The sequence below is a fragment of the Onychomys torridus genome, chromosome 9 (assembly GCF_903995425.1).
Source record: "Onychomys torridus chromosome 9, mOncTor1.1, whole genome shotgun sequence".
NCBI lineage: Eukaryota > Metazoa > Chordata > Mammalia > Rodentia > Cricetidae > Onychomys > Onychomys torridus.
The window spans coordinates 57,788,957-57,804,834 of record NC_050451.1 but is presented as its reverse complement, the minus strand read 5'-3'; the positions used below and the strand labels follow the sequence as shown (position 1 = coordinate 57,804,834).

General features: G+C 49.6%; 2 protein-coding genes across 2 annotated transcripts in view; both read left to right on the top strand.

Annotated features, from left to right (window-relative positions):
• Positions 1-1,575: 1,575 nt before the first annotated feature.
• LOC118591083 (syncytin-B) lies at positions 1,576-3,432 on the top strand. The gene has a single exon (XM_036199154.1). The coding sequence runs from the start codon at positions 1,576-1,578 to the stop codon at positions 3,430-3,432; it is 1,857 nt and encodes a 618-aa protein (XP_036055047.1).
• A 6,509-nt stretch (positions 3,433-9,941) lies between these two features.
• Slc25a37 (solute carrier family 25 member 37) overlaps positions 9,942-15,878 on the top strand; it is a 42,787-nt gene continuing 36,850 nt past the window's right edge. Inside the window, exon 1 of the mRNA XM_036199354.1 lies at positions 9,942-10,271. Within this exon, the coding sequence (XP_036055247.1) occupies positions 10,062-10,271 (210 nt within the window). The 5' untranslated portion in view covers positions 9,942-10,061. The remainder of the gene's footprint in view (positions 10,272-15,878) is intronic.

Here is a 15,878-nt window from a genome sequence, read left to right as displayed (position 1 = left end):
ATGGGAGGTGCTCTTTTAAAGAAGCCCATCAAGCTTCAGGCTATGACACTGTCACAGATGCTGCTCCCAAAAAAGTTCAACCTCTCCCCTCCCACTCCCACCACCTCGCAGCAAGCAGAACTCTTTTCTCTTCCCTGGCCCTCACATTAGCAGGAAACGGAAGGCTAACATCTACGTCAATTTCAAACATGCACGTTACACTCTAATTCTCATGCCACAGTTTGGCAAGACAGAGGCTTTCAGACTTCAACAGAGCACCCCTATCATTAACCACAAAGTCCTTCAGGTTGCCTGCCTGCTTCTGGCAGCAGCGGTCATCCACTGCTCAGGCCCCCATGAAACAGGTAACACTGGTCTCTGCCTCAATACTCCCAGCCCTCTGGAGTCTGCTTACCCAGAGCTCGTGTTTTCCTTTGTTCACTTTTATCTTTCCAGTCCTTGTTCCTTTTCAACCTATATATCTCCTGTGTGTGTGTGTGTGTGTGTGTGTGTGTGTGTGTGTGTGTGTGTGTGTGTTTTGAGGGTGTCAAGCTATCCTCAAAGGTTCTTGAGACTCCCATTGCGCCCTTTTCTGTTTGGGCCCCCTTTTCCACTCTACGTGATCACTCCCATGTGAGACATCAACCTCTGCTCACCTTGCTCAAGACCTCTACTGTCCACCTTGTCACAGACCTTCCGCACCACACCATCTTCCTCTCTCACCACACCCCAGGACATCTGGGACAGAAGTAGCAGATCGACTTCACCCAACATGCTGCCCTCTGGGTGACTGAGACTTTCCCCACTAGGTCTGTCTAAGAGGACACAAGAGGTTTCTCACATCCTTCAAATCACTCCTCACTTTGGCCTGCCTTTGTCTGTGCCATCTGACAACGGGCCCGCTTTTTATTTATTTACATTGTTATCATAAAACAACACTTGGCTACCTCTTTAGGCACCAAATACTCTTTTCACACTCTCTCTAGACCTCAGTCCCCAGGAAATGTGAACCATGCCAATGTTCATCTCAAACAACACAGCTTATGCTTGTAATCAATCTGTCCCAGCTAGCTTATCTACCTCTTACTCTCCTTCATTTTCAACTTCCTCTCAGAAAAGCCCCTTAGCCCCAGCCCCTTAGAATTCAAGTACCACTGGTCTGCTGCCACCTTCTCTCCGAGCACATTTCTGGATGTATGAACTGCTTTAGATATAACCACTCACATTCTGCAGGCATTTGGCTCACAAATACCTTCCTAAACTCATGCCCATCCTGAGTGTTCTAGCAGGGACCTCACCAGGTAATTGTAACTACCGAAACAGAAGCAAAGGTAGGGGCCATCTCTTACTGGCTACACCACTCTGAGCTCAAAAGGGCTCCAGATCCTAACTTTAGAACTCTTAATCCTTCTGGTGACCCTCCCCCACCTCTTCTCTCACAGGTCTGACCTTTCAACACATCACCTGCATGGCCTGGAGCCACCCAGACTTACCAGCCACCTTTGAACACCCTGACAGAACGAGTTTCAGGACTGGAGAATCCACAGGACCAACCTCTCTGCGCCCCGCACTCCTGCTGGCCATTCGTAAAGCACCATGACATGCCTTTGGGTCCTCAGTGTGATCCTTCTCCCCTGCTCCTTGTCCTATCCCGAAAGCTGGATGCCCTTTGTAAACCTGACCCACCGCATCCTACGTGATACCAACTCTTCCTTTTTTTCCAACTGCTGGGTCTGCTTGTCCACCCAAACCCAACGGTCTCTAGCGGTGCCAGCTCCTCTGTCCACTTGGGCAGACTCACCCATGAAGCTTCACCTTACCTACTCAGCCAAGCCCTTTCCTGCTTCCTATCCAATCACTGACATCGAGAGGCGCCTCCAGCTCTTTCATCCCTTGAGGGCCTCCTATTCCTTCCACAATCCTGACCGACGGGCCATTGCTTTCCTCCAGCTCGTCAGCTCAACAGGCATATTTCCAATCATCACCCGACTCACCTCTGTGATATATCCCGGCAAGGAGCGCTTCTTCGAATCTGCCCAACGCCCTTTATGGGGACCGCTCTTTACAGAGACCCTCCTCATGTCACAGGCTCCTCTCTGCATATCACGCTTCTTCAAGGTCTCAGCTTACGCCACGTTCGTAGGCACCCTCTCTGCCTCTCTCTGCAACTACACCCTTCACCTAGCACCTTCTACTAGTCATGAAAACCTAGATCTGTCCACCACCCATCCTTTCAAACAGGCAATGAAAAGACCAGATGCCAAATGGAAGAATCCGCTCCGCTTTTCCGGACCCCCCTCCCTCGTCTCCTCGGAAGCCTCTTATTCTCCCTGTCCAACAGACATCAAACACTGCCATACCTCCCCAGCCACTCCCTGGATGCGCTGTCCTCTCGTTCCCTTTGGCGCTTGCTATAGTCTTACGCTATTTGAATCAGACAACTTAACCCACCCCATTACTATGTCAGTGGACCCTACCAACTTCAAGATCAAACTCCAGGGTCACAGAGACCCCTATCCACTCTTCCACTACCAGCCCCTCACAGGAGCTGCCCTGTCTGGACAATATTCTGTCTGGGAAAATGAGGTCACTGTTCAAGAAAACTGGGATGTCACCTCAAACATATTCTCACAACTCCTGACCTTCTCATACTCTTTCTGTCTCAACTCTTCAGGAGTTTTCTTCCTCTGTGGAACATCAACGTATGTCTGTCTCCCGGCCAATTGGTCTGGGGTCTGTACCCTTGTCTTCCAGTACCCGGATATTGAACTCCTCCCCGATAACCAAACGGTGTCTGTCCCTCTCTTTGCTTCGGTTCTATCCTCAGCCTCAGCTTCTCGCCCCAAAAGGTCTCCTCACCTCTTCCCCTTCCTTGCAGGCCTGGGCATCTCTGCTGCCCTTGGTACTGGTATAGCTGGCTTGGCCTCCTCAACTTTTTATTTCCAACGGCTTTCTAAGGTTCTTTCAGATACCCTGGATGAAATAGCTGCCTCTATCACTACTCTCCAGAACCAAATAGACTCGCTCGCCGGCGTCGTTCTTCAGAACCGCAGAGCTCTGGACCTCATCACTGCTGAGAAAGGGGGCACCTGTCTCTTCCTCCAGGAAGAGTGCTGCTTCTATGTAAACCAGTCTGGAGTAGTCCGGGATGCCGCAAGGAAACTCCGAGAACGAGCATCGAAACTTGGCGAACATTCTGACTCTTGGGGACAGTGGCCTGACCCGGGACACTGGCTACCATGGCTGGCTCCCTTCCTGGGACCTCTTCTCTTCATTTTCTTCCTACTGACGTTTGGGTCTTGTCTTCTTAACTGCCTGACCCGCTGTGTGTCCCAGAGACTTGGCTCCTTTGTCCAGGACACCACCCAAAGGCATGTGGACAGCATCCTCCGAAATTTCCAATATAAAAGACTGCCTCAGGACTCCCCAGATGAAGATCCCACTCCTGCGTAACAGGAAGCAGTTGTGAGAGCACCAACTGTGCCCTCCTTTCTACCCAGTTAATGGGAACAAAGTCAGGAGTGTTAGTCGTGGCCACAGTGTTTCGTATCAGTGACAAGTCCAGAAACTAAAGCAATTTGGCCTCAGGAGCTAACATTATTCTTTTTCCAGATTCAAGACCTTCCTCCCTTGTCACTACTCCATCCCTGAGGTGTGGTCATGAGAGATATTTCTCCATTACCTGACATTCTTTATTCTCCATTATTCTGCCACTCAACTGAGCTCCTAAGCTACTCCTAGCAATGACAAAGTTGAGGCCACAGAAGGAACATTTTCAGTGCCCCAGTCTGCAAGTGCAGAGTGGGCTCTCTAGTGTCTTATACCAGAGATCTTTGTTCCCCAGGTCTGTGCTGTCATGGAGTGGCTTGTTTCCTTATCTTTTTTTTGCTTTCTGACCTCACACAAAGAGCATTGAGGTGGCAGGGAGTTTCTAGAAGCTGGAAGGGGCCGCAAGGTCCTCTATGACAGCTTTCAGAGAGAGAGTAAGACACTGTTGTCCCTTCAACCTTGAACTTGACCCTTCAAAAGATAATAAACTTCTGTCGTTTCAAGCTATCCCCCAATAGGAGCATATTGGTACAGCAGGCCCAAGACACGGATCAACTCTGAACTGTAGGTGTGGTAGGACGTTCAGGCGGAGCCATCAGGGAGCACATGAAGCAGGCATGGAGAGCAGAGGTTGGGGTAGGATGCACCACTGAGCTGCCCTTGGTAACTGGGGTGGGCAAGAGGACCCCAGGGAAGGGAGGAGAGAAAGGAGAACAGAACCCAGAGAGGAACGAGAGGTCGAGTGGGTGGGAGGAAAGAGTGGGGAGTGAGGGAGGATTCGGGGGAGAGGGGTGGGATCTAGAAGTTCGTGCTGGGGATGTTACCAGAGTTGTCAGGGGCCGAGCTGGGGCCCTGGCAGCCCTAACAAACTAGGCTTGGCCACCTGTCCTCAATAGACCAATTATCGTCACAATTAATAGTAAGAAGCAGAAAAAGACGTATTCAATGTGGCCACACCGGGAAGAGGAACCAAGAAGCCCATGGAGTCCCCTCCCTCCTCAAGTTCTGACATGAGCTTTAGGTTTAAGTAGAAAGCAGGAGGTGTGTATAACTAAGAAGTCCTGTTCAAGGTGCAGTCCCTCCTGTCAGCATTGTCCCAGTTAGGTCTCTTCTGCAAGGTGGTCGGACACGTCATCCTAGCTGTGTGGTGTCTCTTCTGAAGAGGCAAGCTCCTCCTAACTGGCAGCGCCTCAGCCTTTCCTTCATCTGGTGTGAGACTCCTAGGGAGATCCCAACTTCTTAGGAATCCTTTCAATAGCCTGACAGTATAAGTGCCCCTTTAGAACACCTTCATTCCTGGCAGGGCAGTGACAGGAATGGAGACAGCTGGGGGGCCAGGGGCTGACTTGGCATTGAAGTCATCAGTGAACCTTCTAAGACTGAGAACCCACAGAAAACGGCAGGGATTAAAAATTACCACACAGGGTTTTGAAAAGTGTGCCATAAAGGAGTGAGGAAAGGAGGTAAGGCTTTCAAGGACTTTGGGATGGGGGAGGGAGGCTGGCAGCAGTTTAAAGCGTGAGGCTGGAAAGAGAGGTTTTCCTAGGTACAGGAGGCACTGGTATGTTTGTGAAAATGGGCTGGGAGGGGGTAATCTTATGGGCCAGCCAACACGGTGGGCAGCTGGTGGATGGCCTATGGTCCACCCTACAGAGGCACAGATAGGACCTGTTTCAGCCATAGTGCGCTCACCACTTTGCCTCCCATGCCCGTTGACATCCCCTTTGGCCACTCTGAGCTTGGCTATGGAGTGAGAGCAAGGCCCACAGCAGTGCAGAAATATTGGTCCAAGATGGTGTCTTCAGGTCATGCAGCATGGGGCAGGCACTCCCCAGGAGCAGAACCGGACCACCTCTTAGCACTTGGGCTTTGCTGCTGTCACGTTGTCACGGTGACTTGTGGACTGGAGTGGCCGAGGCAGGAGGAGGGGGCAGACTCTTAAGAGGGGGAGTAGGTTAACAGGTCCTCTCTACCTGCTGATGGGATCCTCAACTGTACCTACCTGTCACCACCTGTGATCAAAGGAAGCCTGGTAAACTGAGGCAGTTCTGTCCCACCTCTTCATTTTTTCCTCTGTTTCTTCTTCTGTGTCTTGGGGGAAACTTACTCCTGAGGATGAGTCATAGGTCAAGAGTCTATAAATAGTACTGTCCTTGGAAAAGCAAGGGATTCTGGGATTACAGGGACACATGCGCAGTTGTGAGGGAGTTTGTGGGCTTTTGAATGTATACACTTGAGTTAAAATTAGTCATGCAGATGCTTTCATTTTCAACCTTCCGAAGTATTTCACTCTGTGTGTGGTTAAGTGTCCGTGGCTGTAGCCTATAGAGGAAGCGGGCCAATCTAGAGGCCAGAACCTCATTGTCAGTAAATGGTGGAACCAGAGCTGGCACAGGTCTGTGAGCCAAAGTTAGAGGCTGTGCACCCTGCATGCTCAGCAACTTCCTCTTTCTAAACTAAGCTTGGCTTCCAGTTGGCCTGGGGCAGATGGCATGCTGACATCTTCAGGCCTTCAACGGTCAGGAACTTTATGCAAGACTCCAGCGGAATCATTACTCTGCATCTCCTGACCTGACCCTGGAGAGAATATCTACTCCGCAGCCAATCTTCTGATTCTGGGTTCCTGGGCTCCTGCCTTTCAAAGAGCAGCTTTGTCAGCGCAGGGTGTGTCCAAAACACAGGGTTCTAGGGCTGGAATGTGGATCTTGTCCCAACAGGCCTTCCTCCAGGCTGGCTGCTGGATTCCCATGTCCAGCTGTGAGTCCTCCACCACCACGGGCCCTTCGACTGCTATGCGTGGTATTGTTGGAGGTGTGGATAGCAGACTCCAGGCTAGGTCTCTGAGGATAACTCCCAGATGCACACAGCCAAGATGGTTTCTCGAGGGAACAGCTATCTCTCACATCATTGAAGGTGGGGGATCAGGAGGTCACATATGAAGCTCTCAGGAAGAGCTTGGGAGGCTGCCATCATTCCTGCCATCAAAGCCTCTCAATAGTCACCTCTCTGGTGGCCAGACACTACAGAAAACAGCAAGCAGCAGCAGATGGCTCTGGTTGCACTTCTGCCGTCCAGGTCTCTCCAGTTCATCTACTGGTAGACCAGCACATCTGGACCGCTGGCTGCAAGGGCATCTTAAAACTGTGGCCACTGCAATTCAGAGAGTATAAAATACATATGGGTTCACAGGCCTTCATATAGAGAGGTAGAAAAAAAACCAAAACACTGAGCACTTACAGCAAGTGCTCACAGATTTGCAGTTGGGCCTGACTTGAGTTCTTTTCATAGATTTTTAATATAAATCATATATAAATCATATATAAATACTATAGTTACACAATTTCCCTAACTCCTCCTCCAACTCCTCTTGAGCTCTCACACTCCTTCTCAATGGCCTTTGTTTTTAAAGAAAAGATTTGTGTTTTATGTATACGGGCGCTTTGCATGTGCATCTGCACACCAGAAGAGGACATCAGATCCCATTATAGGCAGTTGTGAGTGACCATTTGAATGCTGGGAATTGAATTCAGGATCTCTGGAAGTGCAGCCAGTGCCCCTAACCACTGACCCATCTCTCCAGCCCCAGATTCTTATTCTTTATTATTGTTACACATATACATGTACATTTATAAATACAACCTGCTGAGTTCATTTAGTATTGCTCATATGTGTTTAGGGCTAACCTCTTTGGGACTGGATAGCCTCTCGGGGCCTCATTCCTGGAGAAGACTGCTTCTCCCTCTCTTAGCAACCATTAATTGCTTGTAGTTCTTCATCTAGGGGTGGAGCCTTGTGAGAATTCCCCATCCATGTTGTCATGTCAATAGGTGGTATCATTTTTCAGGTCTTGTTTAGGCAACTGTACTGTTGTAGTTTCCTGGGTGGCACTTCCCTGTCTTCTAGAAAACACTGTTGCTGGGAGGTGGTGGTGGAACACCTTTAAATCCCAGAACTTGGGAGGCAGAGGCAGGGGGATCTCTGAATTCAAGGCCGGCCTGGTCTACAGATCGAGTTCCAGGACAGCCGGGGCTACACAGAGAAACCTTGTCTTGAAAAACTAAAACCAACCAACCAAACAAAACAAAATAAAGCAACAACAACAAAAAATAGAAAAACCCCCCAACCACTCTTCCCCAGCAGATGTCCTGGTCCTCTGGTCCTTATAACCTTCCTGTCCCTTCCACATCCATGTTCTGTGAGCCTCAGGTACAGGGGTTGTGTTGTAGATGTTACAGTGGGGGTTGGGTACCTCATGGTTGCTTGTCCTTTGTGATTTGACAAGCTATGGCTTTCTGTAATGGTCTCCATCTGCTGCAAAGAGAAGTTTCTTCAGCAAGAGGCCAGAGCTTCGCAGTGGTGAATTTTTAAAGAAAAATTTAAAAATCTTCTGATTTTGAAGATTATAGTCATATTCACATTTGCAAGAATTTCTTTCAATTAAAAAAAAAAAAAAAACAACCCAAGGATAGTCTTAGTCACTGATAAGTTGAATTTCTTCCACCAGAGCTGCTGCTGCAAATTTCAAACAGTTTCCCATTTCCTATCATTAGGAGGTGACATTTTTAAAATCACAGAAATAACATACTGAAATCTGAAAAACAAGACACTCAGGTCATTTCACTTTTATTTCTCTGCACAGACATTTTGAGAGTATGATGGCCACAGAGTTGTGCTTTTTTTTTTTTTTTTTTTTTTAAACCCAACAGTGTATGAATCATTTCCTTTGTGATTGCCTAACAGAGCCACGTTTTTTTAGGGGCTGTGTAATATTTCACTAATACACATCATCATTTCTTCATTTCCCCTCTTACTGAATATTTAGATAGTTTCTACAAATAATGCTTTCCAAAGCTTTGTATGTCTCAGGCCTTCATGTCTCGAATCCAGAAGTGGCATAGGGCATTCATATGTATTGGCTGAAGAAATCCATTTTTTGTTTGTTTGTTTGTTTGAATGTCACAGGGTCTCCCACTGAACTCAGGCTGCTCTGGAACTCACCACATAGCACAAACTGCCCTCACACTGGTGGCTATCCCCTTGCCTCACACTCCTGATTGCTGGGTACATCCTGTGAGGGTCAACAACTTCTGATCAACAGTTCTGAAACAGGACCGTTGTCAAAAGTTGAGGCACTTTTCTGTCACCTTTGTTAAACAGGTATCTACTTTCACAGTCTTAGAACTTACCTGAAAGCTACTAGGACATCTACTCAAGACTAGCAAATGGTCTGTGGCCTTGACACTTCACTGTCCTCTTTTGATGTGGCCACCACTGAATCTCAGATCCTTGAGAGCTGCCTGAGATGTGCTGACTTGTATGTAGCTTGGCAGGCACAGTATCCACAGGGTCTCCTCCACCCTTGCATATCTCATTGCCCAGTCTTGCTGCTCAGAAGTTTTCTCTAGATAAGTGAGGGAGGCCCAGGGTCTGGAGATCAGCCCTCAGCCCTGGCATAGGTCCTAATGCATGTAAGAATGGAACCTTCTGTAAGCAGACAGACCTCTGCTTTTTGATTTCTACACTTAACCTCAGACAGAGCAAGGCAATATTAAATTAAAACACAGCAACCTGGGCTCCAATTCATTGAAGGAGCCAGCAGGGATGGCTTTAAAAGAACAGTCTTAAAGGACAGGCAGACTTTGTTGCAAAGCTTTATTCAGTCATTTGGGCGCTCTCTCTGTAACATCAGCTAAGGACCTTACAAACCCAAAGAAAATGACCCAGGGAGCTGCTTAGAAGGGTTCTCTGTTCCTGCTGCTATTTATTGTCTTGGTTAATCCAGGACAGGGTGGACTTGGATCTTCAAGAGAACAAGAGGAACACACTTGGCCCTTCGTTGTTTTCAGAAGAGAAACACATTTCCCAATCAATGAAGTTCTCTCCAAGCAAGCTAGAAGGGGGGAACCTTGAGCGGTAACTGTTCACTCCCTGGAATGTGCCCTAGTGGAGCACAAAAGGTCCCATTGATATCCAGGTGTGCTCTTGATTCTAGGATACATCTTTCTCTCTACTCCAACGTCCACCCATCATGCTTCATAATTCACATTCCCAGTAACCTTCCTCCCCTCCTAGCCTAAGGAATGCTGAAGCTGGGTGACCAGTGTCCGCAAAACCACGGGTTCTGGGGACAGCCCCTGCTCCTTATCTTGCAGTTCTGGGTTTATCCCTTCTGCTGACTCTCCCCAGGGACCGGGCTGTTCCTTGCAGATGGTCACCACTCCTTAGGTAGCACAACTTCCCGGGACACCCCAACGTCGGCTCTCGCCCCCATCCGGTTGCTTGGAAATGTGCAGGGAGCTGCGACGTCACACAGGGAGGCGGGTGCCCGCTGCCGGGAGCACCAATAGCGCGGCCGCAGCCGGCCTCTTCTTCTCCAGCTATTGGTGCTTCGGGCCGCTCGGCTCCACCCCAGCCCGCCATGGCGTCAGCCGCCGCAACCCGGGGGAGGAGGTTCCCACTTTAAGAAGTGAAGTTTTCCTCCCCCTCCCCTCCTGCCCACCTCCTGCCGCCTCCCGCGCCCCGCGGGGCTGCGGATGGAGCTCCAGCGAGGCGGCGTAGGGAGCCAGGCTGCGGGCCGGAGGATGGATGGGGACTGCCGCGATGGCGGCTGCGGCAGCAAGGACGCCGGGTCGGAGGACTACGAGAACCTACCGACCAGCGCCTCGGTGTCCACCCACATGACAGCGGGAGCGATGGCCGGGATTCTGGAGCACTCCATCATGTACCCGTTGGACTCCGTGAAGGTGAGGCGTGCGGTGGTCTGTGGGGAAAGGAGCTGGGAGAGCAGCTGTAGCAGCGCGCATGTTTGCATCCCGCGCAGCAACCGCGAAGCCACGCTGCCGGTCCCTCCGGGTGCAGAGACAGGCCAGGGGGTCTCTCCCGGACTGGGCGCGTGCAGCCCTGGCTCAGAGGAGCGTGCTGCGTTGCTCCTTCCGCGATGCCCTGGGGGAGTATTCCCAGATCCTGCCTTGGAGCCCCGCACTTGGGTCCTCTCCCTGATCATGGGGGGCCGGGGTGGGGGAAGAGGGGAGGAGATGGACACAAAGTGGTGAGCACTCTGTGCTCGAAGGTGGCTGTGGCTTTGCGCCGTCTTACCGGGCGGGCACTGCACGTGCGAGGCTTCCTAGGGAGCTGGCGGCCGGGAAGCGACCGCAGCGCTTCTGGGTGAATCGTACCCCCCTCCCTCCCCACCCCTGCAGCGCGCCCTCTGGCCCCGGCGCGTGCCTGCTACTCTGGGGTGGTTTAGGGGCTGGGGATGAGCCTTCAACGCCGTGTCCCCAGGCTCAGGGCAGCTCTTTAGGGATATGGGATCGGTGACAATGTGGTGTGACGCCTTCCTTCCCACCTAATTCTACTGGGAGTCAGTGGGACCTACAGGGTCATTTGCTGCGAGGTGGACTGGCAAACTTTCGTAGTGTAAGGCTATGGGTTGTGTAACAGACCAGTTTGACCTGGTCACTTCTCAAGGTAGTTTCGCAGGCGCTTCTGTCAAGAGGCGGCTTAAACAGGTGAGAGTCTTGTGAGAGCTGCCTGTGCTGGACCTGGAGAGGCCGCGCGAGAGATGCAGGAAGTAATACTTTACTGACTTTTAGGGGTGGAACTCATCTAATACACAGGGGACATCTCTGAGAGTTAACCTATGAATGAACCCGAGGCACGAGGGATGGGAGCAGAGGAGCTTGCTCCTCGAGTCTTAAGATGCTTGAATTCTGGGCTGTCCCTCCAGTATGCTTTGGGGGAACTTGGCCTCCCTAAGTGACAGTTATTTTGTAAGGCAAGGGGCCATGTCTCTACACACAAAACAGTCCCCTAATGCTGCTGCGGGCCCCACCTGAGCAGGTGTGAATATTTGGGTTTTCTCAGAGCTGGCAGTCAGTGGCTGCATAGGCGAAGTCCAGTAAGAACAGACACTGGGCCTAAAAGGAAAGGCCTGTCTTCCAGCTAGCTCTCTGCCAGACCTAGTCATCAGTTCTGTCCCTCCACTGTCCTAGTGGGGAATCATGGGAGACGTCTTAGATTTTTCAGGTCACCTCAGAGAGACCTGGGACACATACTAGATAGCATTAGTATGGGAAAGAACAGATCAAATGTGATGACATGTTCTGCAGTCTAGTGTGTCTTGGTTAGAGTCAGGGGAAAGTTAGGAGCTATTAATTAATTGACTTGGAGATGACATTCCATCAAAGGAGCCCTTACACCTGGGAGGCCTGGTGCCTCTTTGCCCTGAATCCTGGCTCAAGGATCACTTTAGCTTCCTTTGGAGGTTAGAAGCAATTATTGATGCCTTTTGGTTTGTTTGACAGTCAAGGCTTTGTCTCCTCTGTGTAAGTAATGTGCTGTGTGTTTAGTTCTCCCACACTTTGCCCTGCCTGTCTGGATTCAGACTTCACCTGTGTGCTTGAGTCTCCCAGAAAGTTCCCATGTGTGGATGGACAAACATAGGGTATAAACATAGGGTGTGTGTGTGTGTGTGTGTGTATATACAAACATAGGGTATAAACATAGTGTGTGTGTGTGTGTGTGTGTGTGTGTGTGTACAAACATAGGGTATAAACATAGGGTGTGTGTGTGTGTGTGTACAAACATAGGGTGTAAACATAGGGTGTGTGTGAGTATGTGAGTGTGAGAGAAAGCATGTGTTCTGTGTGAACTGTGAACATGTGTGTGCTTGTGTGAGTGAACATGTGTGAGTGTGAATGTGTTTAAGAGAAAGAGAACTTATGTGAATTGTGTGTGTGATCTGTGTGTGAGAGAGAGCATGTGTATTTGTGAGTGTGAGGTGTGAGCATGTTTGTGAGTGTGTGACTGTGTGTGTGTGTGTGTGTGTGTGTGTGTGTGTGTGTGTAGCTACCTTGTCTAGCAAAAGTTAAGTTTGCACCTTATGCACGTACTTACAAAATGAAGGTTTTCATTACCAGTCATCAAGTTCTTCTAGGTCTCAGATTCTGATCCTGGCTGTGGGTAGTGACCCTGGGGCTCTGCAGGTCTCAGTCTCACAGGCTTGGGTGTGAAGCTCCTTTTGTGTTCTCCTGCAGCTTTCTTGGGGTAGCAAGGATTTTTTTTTTCTTTCTTTCTAGTTTTCAGCAAAGGAAAAAAAAATCACAGAGAAGGTTATGTAGCACAAGCTGTGTGACTCCAAGCAGGCAGCAGGTGAGCCAGTGTCTGTCCAGATCATCACAGTTGTCTGTGGCTAGCCCGAGGTGACAGGGACGTAACTAGGCCCCAGTCATGGAAATGTGTCGTGTGGAGAAGACCACAGCTGCATTCCTCTTCAATATTTTGGATGATGAAGACTGAGTAATGGAGTCAGGAGACCTGGGTTGGGCTGGCAGCTCTTCAGCTCACTTGCCCTCTGCCCAAGCACTGATGTGTGCCTTCTTTTTTTGTGGTGGGGACTTCCTCCATCTTTAACCTGTCCCCCATCCATGGCATACCTGCTGTCCTTTCACGTTAATTATCACCACTGAAACCAAATGCATGTAAATCATATCTTGGAAAGAAAATAAAGTTTGATTTTTGAAAAGGCATTCCTTTTTTTTTTTCCTGCTTTGAACATTGTTAAGTGTGAGTGTTGAGCCTGCTTTTTTCAGACTTGCTATCTTAGGATGTGTGAGCTGTGGTACCCAGGGCAGGTCCTCTGCAGCCCTAAGCCTGCTGAGCTCCTTGGTTTTGTGGTCTTAAGTACAGTAAGAGGACTTGTGGATGTTTACTGTTCTAATCCTGAAGTTGCCTTTTCGTGAGATTCTGTTCCACCGCCACTTTAATGTCCAGTGTTCTTCAAACTGTGGGGTTTTTGATCCGCTAGTCAGCTGGACATTTGAAAGACAGATTGGTGACAGCATGGCATATAAGCAGGTATGGCTTTGGTAGGAAGAAACCCTGTGGAAGTTCTGTTTGGGTCACGTTCCCTAGAGACAGTGGAAAAAGCACTTCTGGCCAGGCCAGATAGTGCATGCATTGAAGCCTAGCACCTGGGAGCCGAGACGGGAAGATGGAGAATTTGAGGTCGGCCTGAATTCATAGTGAGTTCAAGACTAGCCTGAGCTACCTAGCAAACTCCATTTCCAAACCAAGGATGAGCATCATAGCACTTGATGGTCCATAATCAACAGCAATAGCTAGCCTGAGGTTATTTAAGTCCCTGTTGGGAAGACTCTCATCAATTTTTCCAACCTTTTTTCCCCCCTTAGTCTTCACAGCCTGTAGCAGATGGGAATGCTTCATTTAAAGACAGACAGACTGGTGGGACCTCTGAGTGCTCCTGTGAGTGTAGCAACCAGTAGAGGGGTACCAAGTCAGGGATGGAGGATGCCTGAGTGTCTTCTCTCTACCCTGGTCTTGGCAGCATTTCCCCAGGAAATGCTAACTGGGTGGCAAGTGGTAGGGTGCCTTAGACTGGCCTGTGAGGTGGAAGCAAGAACCCATGCTCAGAAGTGTTCAAGACTGTAGGGCGCATGCCAGGTGGGTGGAGGAGGAAATTCCATCCAGATTAGGCAGAGACCATGCAAGTCAGCGTGGTAAGCACAGGGAAGAAAGGAAACAGGAAAGATTTGAAGTGGGGCACTTCCGCTGACCCTTTCACAGCTCTTCTTGAGTGGCTTGTCAGGGAAAGCCCTGCTCTAACTCTTCCTGGGTGAGCCCTCTGTCCTCCATGCAGGGAACAGCTCCTCAGGTGGTCCTGATGGGCATCTTGTGGGGAATGGCCAAGCCATCGCCACAACCTAGTCTGCCCTCTGGGACACCCCACAGCTCTTGAGTTTTTCCGGTTGATTGGCAGAGTGTGCTAGCAGCTGCCAGAGCGCCCCCCCCCCCACTTCCTCATGCTTTAGAACAAAGTGTAGGACAGGTGATACCAGTTCAACTTCAAGAGGCCATGAAGTCCCAAATTACTCTATTCCCTGGAGCAAAGTGATGGCACTTTCCCTTCTCCCTCTGTCTTCTCTTCCCGCCCCTTCACTGAAAAGCACTTTGGACAGGTGGGTTAGGAGCAGACATGGAGTCAAAAACAGGGTTCAGGGTTCTCTTCAACTACAGCTCTTCCCTTCTTCCATGACACCCCCAGTGCACGCTGATGATCGTATCTGCTGCCTGCATCCCATTGCAAAGTTGCACCTTGACACCCCCCCCCCCCCCCCCACATTTATTTCCCCTGCCCAGGAATGGAGGCACAGGCTGGGTAGGGCACAAAGGTTGGAGGATAGCACCCAGAGCAATAGTGAGTAGCAAAGAAAATTAATGACTTATTTTTAAATTAATTTTTAAAACTGATGCATAAACTTTAGGTAGTTAATTTATTTAGACAGTCTCTCTATGTAGCCCTGCCTGGCCTGAGATTCACTGTATATCAGCCTGACTCTGCCTCCTGAGTGCTGGAATTAGAGGTGTGCACCACCATGCCCGGTATCTTAGTTAGGGTTATTATTGCTGTGATCGAACACCATGACCAAAGAAACACGGGGAGGGAAGGGTTTGTTTGGCTTACACTTCTATAACACTGCTCACCATTGAAGGACGTCAGGACAGGAACTTAAACAGGGCAGGGACATGGAGGCAGGAGCCGATGCAGAGGCCATGGAGGGGTGCTGCTTACTGGCTTGCTCGGCCTGCTTTCTTATAGAACTCAGGACCACCAGCTCAGGGATGGCACCACCCACCATGGGCTGGGTCGGCTGGGCCCACCCCCATCAATCACTAATTACGATAATACCTAACAGCTGGATCTTATGGAGGGCTTCTTCTCAATTGAGATTCCCTCCCTTCAGATAACTCTAGCCTGTGTCTAGTTGAGGTAAGACTAGCCAGTGCACTTGGCCACTTGAGCTTTCTAATGTGGAGTGGCATAGCATATTATTACGGTTTTAAAAATGTTCCTTTTTTATTAGTGTGCATGGGCATGATGTGTGAATGTGGGCATGGTCATGGTAGAGTGCACATGTGGAGGTCTGGGGACCACTTGGCTGTGTGGGTTCAGGGGATGGGACTTGCAGCATCAAACACTTTATCTGCTGAGCCATCTTACCTACTGTGCATTTGGAGTTTATTGGTGTGTGTGTGTGTGTGTGTGTGTGTGTGTGTGTGTGTGTGTGTGTGTGAATTGGCTGTGTTTCTTAAGTCACACAGGGGCAAGTGTTCAGGGCTTGGAGGTATGCCCTCCAAACTTCTTATTGGCCAAGTCTTTGCCACCTTGACTGTCTCCTCTTGGAAGATCCTTTTGTCTCTTTTGAAATGACCCACATCAGGCTTCTAAGTCCACTTTGCTTTGCCTCAGGCTTTTGTATGTATGTATGTATGTATGTATGTACATACATACATACATACATACATACATGTGTTTAAAGATTTTCTTAATT